The 5,079-nt window shown below is 50.7% G+C and overlaps 1 protein-coding gene across 1 annotated transcript; it reads right to left on the reverse strand.

Annotated features, from left to right (window-relative positions):
* Positions 1 to 893: 893 nt before the first annotated feature.
* Positions 894 to 4,060, reverse strand: CXCR4 (C-X-C motif chemokine receptor 4). Its single transcript, XM_060106871.1, has 2 exons — positions 3,989 to 4,060; positions 894 to 1,940 (listed from the first exon to the last, which is right to left on the reverse strand). The coding sequence occupies exons 1-2, from the start codon at positions 4,001 to 4,003 to the stop codon at positions 894 to 896; spliced, it is 1,062 nt and encodes a 353-aa protein (XP_059962854.1). The 5' UTR covers positions 4,004 to 4,060.
* Positions 4,061 to 5,079: the final 1,019 nt, after the last annotated feature.

Here is a 5,079-nt window from a genome sequence, read left to right on the forward strand (position 1 = left end):
CTTCGGGAAGATTATCTTTCATAGGAATATGTACTGGCTGGATATTTCTAAACTTCCATGAGTTAAGAGTGGTTAAGACTTCCGATACTGAAGTCACATTACCTGGTTTGAGATATTCATTATGCTTACTTACTATACTTTGACCAAGTCACTTAGGCTTACTGTACTTTGGTTTCCTGCTCTACAAAATGTTAGTAATAATAGAACCAGAGCCTATCAGAGTTGTGATAAGGATTAAGTAAAATATTACAACTAAAATACCTAGGACAGGATCTGACATGCCATGCAGGTATCTATTGTTATTTTTGACTTCTGCCAGCCAAAAGGAATGTCAATAGAAATCAGAACATAATACTAAGTAGGTTTATCATGTACTTTTATTAACAACTTAATACAAGGCTGTACATTGTAGGTACTGAAATCAACCCACTCCTGAAAACTGAAAAACCAGCATTTCTATACCACTTCAGGCTTTGGTTAAAAGTGCCATCTTCTACAGCAAAATCACATAGTGTAACCAAACAATTGAAGAGCAGGAAAAGGAAAATGTTCCACTGGAATGGACAGAGTATTTATTTACAAACAGCTGAGGATAATTTCTAGCTTAAGTGATTTCACTATACACTCTGGAGTGTTCAGTTCCCTTTTCTACGGTCCTACAATGACATACAGCAACTAAGAACTTGGCCACAGGTCCTGCCTAGACACTCATCAACATGAAACAACAACAAAAAATATTTATATAAATAAGTCAATTAAACCTCACAAAAACTAAAGGCACACAAGAAAAAAAGTCCAACAGTCGATAAAAACTGTACAGTGTTGGTCAGTCTTTTATATCTGAAAAAATGTGTAACTTCAGAAAAAGTTTTTTAATGTATAAAAGTCCAGTGTTAGCTGGAGTGAAAACTCGAAGACTCCGACTCGGTTGAAACAGAAGAATGTCCACCCCGCTTTCCCTTGGAGAGGATCTTCAGGCTGGACCCTCTGCTCACAGAGGTGAGTGCATGCTGGGCAGAGGTTTTAAATTTGGCCCCAAGGAAGGCATAGAGGATGGGATTCAGGCAACAATGGAAAAAGGCTAGGGCCTCGGTGATGGAAATCCACTTGTGCACAGTGCTCTCAAACTCACACCCTTGCTGGATGATTTCCAGGAGGATGAAGGAGTCGATGCTGATCCCAATGTAGTAGGGCAGCCAGCAGGCAAAGAAAGCCAGGATGAGGATAACTGTGGTCTTGAGGGCCTTTCGCTTCTGGTAGCCCTTGGAGTGGGACAGCTTGGAGATGATAATGCAATAGCAAGACAGGATGACGATACCCGGCAGGATAAGGCCAACCACGATGTGCTGAAACTGGAACACCACCAACCACAAGTCGTTGGGATAGAAGCGGTCGCAGATGTCTCTCCCATCCCCCTCCTTGACGTTGGCAAAGATGAAATCGGGAATAGTCAACAGGAGAGCAGGTATCCAGACACCAACATAGACCACCTTTTCAGCCAACAGCTTCCTTGGCCTCTGACTGTTGGTGGCATGGACGATAGCCAGGTACCGGTCCAGACTGATGAAGGCCAGGATGAGGACACTGCTGTAGAGGTTGACTGTGTAGATGACATGGACTGCCTTGCACAGGAATTTCCCAAAGTACCAGTTTGCCACGGCATCAACTGCCCAGAAGGGAAGTGTGAGGACAAAGAGGAGGTCTGCCACAGACAGGTGCAGTCTGTACTTGTCTGTCATGCTTCTCAGTTTCTTCTGGTAACCCATGACCAGGATGACCAATCCGTTACCCACTATGCCAGTCAAGAAGATGATGGAGTAGACAGTGGGCAGAAAGATACGGTTGAAATGGGCATTTTCCTCCCGGAAGCAGGGTTCCTTTATGGAGTCATAGTCTCCTGAGCCCAAGTCATCCTCTGTGTAATTATCTGAAGAGAATATCTGAAAAAGGCAAGGGAATGGACATTCACTTTCAAGTTCGGCAGGCATACCTGAAGTTCAAAACAATGTTTCTGGTATTTTAAAAAAGCAATTTATAAAAACCAACTCAGCCCGGCCTGCTTCAGGAAATTCTGCTCCCACTAAAGTACTGGGGTAAGAGCACAAGGGAATTATTCTAGACTCCTACAACTCTCTTCCCATCTTCCCCCATAGTCGCTTCATTATACCCCTCATTAGGAGAACCAGTTACAAAATTCTTTAAAACAATAGGGCGATGAGATTCTTTGGGTGGCAAAGTCACATCTTTGCTAACTCTTCTGCCCCGCCCACTAGAGGGAAGGAAAAACCTTGGGAGGAAAAAAACCAAAACAAAACACAAAGAGGCCACTCCTAGGCGGCATGATGGTGGGACTGGGGGTAGAATCTCGTGTTCCGAGGAGCTGGGATTAACTTTCTCTATGAAGATTCGCCAGGAAGGGAAGAGGGGAGGAAGAAGCCCTGCGGGGTCCCAAAGACTCGTATTCTAAGGCATGAAACACTGTTTTCTCCACGACTGTCTAAACACAAACCATTACGTACTTCAAGCAACACGTAGTGGGGAAGAATGCGGTCTTAAACGAAGGGCTTTGGTGCTTGGGGGCGGGGGTGGGGTGTCAGAAGCGGGGAACCCTCACTCCCACCGGCGCCGCTCAGGGGCGTGGGTTTCTCTGCCAAACCCATGTTTATCACTTGCCGCCTTTGGGACGTTAACGAGCACAGCATTTTAATGGGAGGGGAAAGTCACGGGGTCTGCACCCGTGGTCCTCGCCCCGAGTTTCATTTCCTCACTCTCCCGGGTCGCTTCCCATCCCGCCACGGATCCAGTTAATGGGGTGGGAGGTCTGCAAGCTGGAAGCCTCCAGGCGGAGGGCGCACTGGGGACCGGGTGGTCCAGCTCCAGCCCTCCGCGCGGCCCACCACGCCCACCGCCGGCAGGCAGTGGCTCCAACGGTTTGGCTCCGCCGCACGCCAGGCGCAGTCCTGCAGGGTGCTGGGGAGAGATTGGGCGGCTCCGCCGCGGGAGCCTTTGAATCGCGCGCCGCTGGGGGAAACGAAAAGCCTCCCTACCAAGGGGATTTCAAAAGGCTCCAGGAAACCACCGACGGTTACATGGCGCAACCGGGCTCGGTGAGAGCCCAACAGTCTCCCCACTTGCACCTGCGTGTCTGCGCCGCAACTACCGGCAGCCCAGGTGCCCTCCCAGCCCTTCACTCCACCCTTAGCCCCCCGCGCACACCTCGGGGTGCTGCTGCACCGTGACCGCTTATATACTCCTTCAACTTCTTCACGACCCCCAACTCCAGAACCCCGAGGCCCACTCGCGGCGCTGGCGACGCCCGCGATGTCTCTCCCTCAATCCTCAGTAGCGCGGGCTGCTCCCGGCCACCTCCCTGCTGCGGCCAACGCGCAGACACCTCAGCCAAGCGGCACGGTGGGTCCGCCCTCTGCTCCCAGTGCCCGGGCACTGGCACAGCTCCGCGGGCAGCAGAGTTTAGCGAACACGCGCCCAACGCCAAGAGTGGTCCCCAGGCGCCTTTGCCCCTAAAGTTAACCAGGGGCGCAATCTCCCTCTGGGAAGTCAGCCCCGGCGCGCCGCCCTCCACCTCCAAATTCAGATCATGTAATTCGCTCCAAAAGAAACCCCCGCTCCCCCGAGGAAGAGACCCACAGTCTCTGGCAGCGCGCACATCTTCTCTGCACTTGTGCACAGAAGGTTCTGTTTGCAAACATTGTGCAAACCCGGCGCGCGCCGAACTCAACGTTGAGACACATGCAGCCACCGAAACGGTCGTTCCCATCTTTTCTCCTCTACTTAGAAAAAGATTTCAGTCCAACCCGCTCCCCCACCCCGACCGTAGCCAAGCGCACGAAAACTCCTTTCTATGCCCCTTCTCGGGGGCACGGGCACCTCCAATATTCTGGTCGTTTCTGCCCGCTCGGAGAGGGGTTGCGCTCTAAATTCATGTGTTTGTAATACGTTTAAGAAAAAGCAGGTTGAAACGACTTACATGGAACCCGTCCATGGTAATCACTTGCTCTCCAGCCGCGGGGGCTACCGGAGTACTCAAGTCCTAGGAGACACTTTGCTACCTGCTACCACAGCCAACAAACTGAAGTTTCCAGTCGAAGCTGGACTTTTATAAAAACACGCTCCGCGGGCGGCGCATGCGCCGCGCGGGTGGGCGGGAGGGCGGGGCGGGGAGAAAGGCGGGGTGGGGAGGAGAGGGGCAGATGAGCGGGTGGAGGCCGCGAGGGAGGGGCGAGGGGGTAAGCACTCAGGCGGTCCCCGCAGGCTAAGACAGGGAAGCCCCTCAGCGGTTCCCTTTAGCTCTAGCTCGCGATCACCTCGTGAGTCTAGAGCTGTGGAGGGCGTCCCGGAGGCGTGCCGCAACTTCGGAAAGCAGGATGCACCTGGAGGGAGGTTGAAAGCGCGGGCGACCGACGCGTCCCTGTGTGGCGCGTCTATCCTTGCTCACGTGGGTAGCATTCCAGACCGGGAAGCCTACGGATGGAGACACTGAGGCCCGGAGAGGGGAAATGACTTGCCAGAGTAACCCGACCAATAGGCGGCAATGCTGGCATCGGGTCCAACATCTGACTCCATTCCCTGCTCTTTCAGCACATGCAATCCATTCAGGAAATGAAATAAGTAAAGATTCTTTCTTCAGAGCACAACTGTGTGTAACTAGGCATGCACATCCACAGTAATAGTACTAGAGTCAGGAAACACTTTCAGAAGAATGTAGGATGACTTGGCATAATTCTGGAGGGAGGCTGTGATAGAAAAGTAGGTATGTATTCCCGGGTAACCAATTCGTGAATAGTACTTAAAAAAAAAAAAAAAAAAAAATATATATATATATATATATATATGCTTTGTTCTCTTATAACAAAGCATATATATATACATATTTATGCTTTGTTATTAGAGAAACTTAGCGAATAGTACTTTTGTAACATATCACAAGGTACTTGCACAGAATCATTCATTCCCACAACCCCCTGTGGGTGTTACCATTACAGAGATGCATTTAGTCAACAGGTATTTAGTGAGGGCTGACTGCATGCCACGCACTGTTCCAGGCGCTGGGGATACAGC

The sequence above is a fragment of the Mesoplodon densirostris genome, chromosome 8 (genome assembly GCF_025265405.1).
Source record: "Mesoplodon densirostris isolate mMesDen1 chromosome 8, mMesDen1 primary haplotype, whole genome shotgun sequence".
Classification (NCBI taxonomy): domain Eukaryota; kingdom Metazoa; phylum Chordata; class Mammalia; order Artiodactyla; family Ziphiidae; genus Mesoplodon; species Mesoplodon densirostris.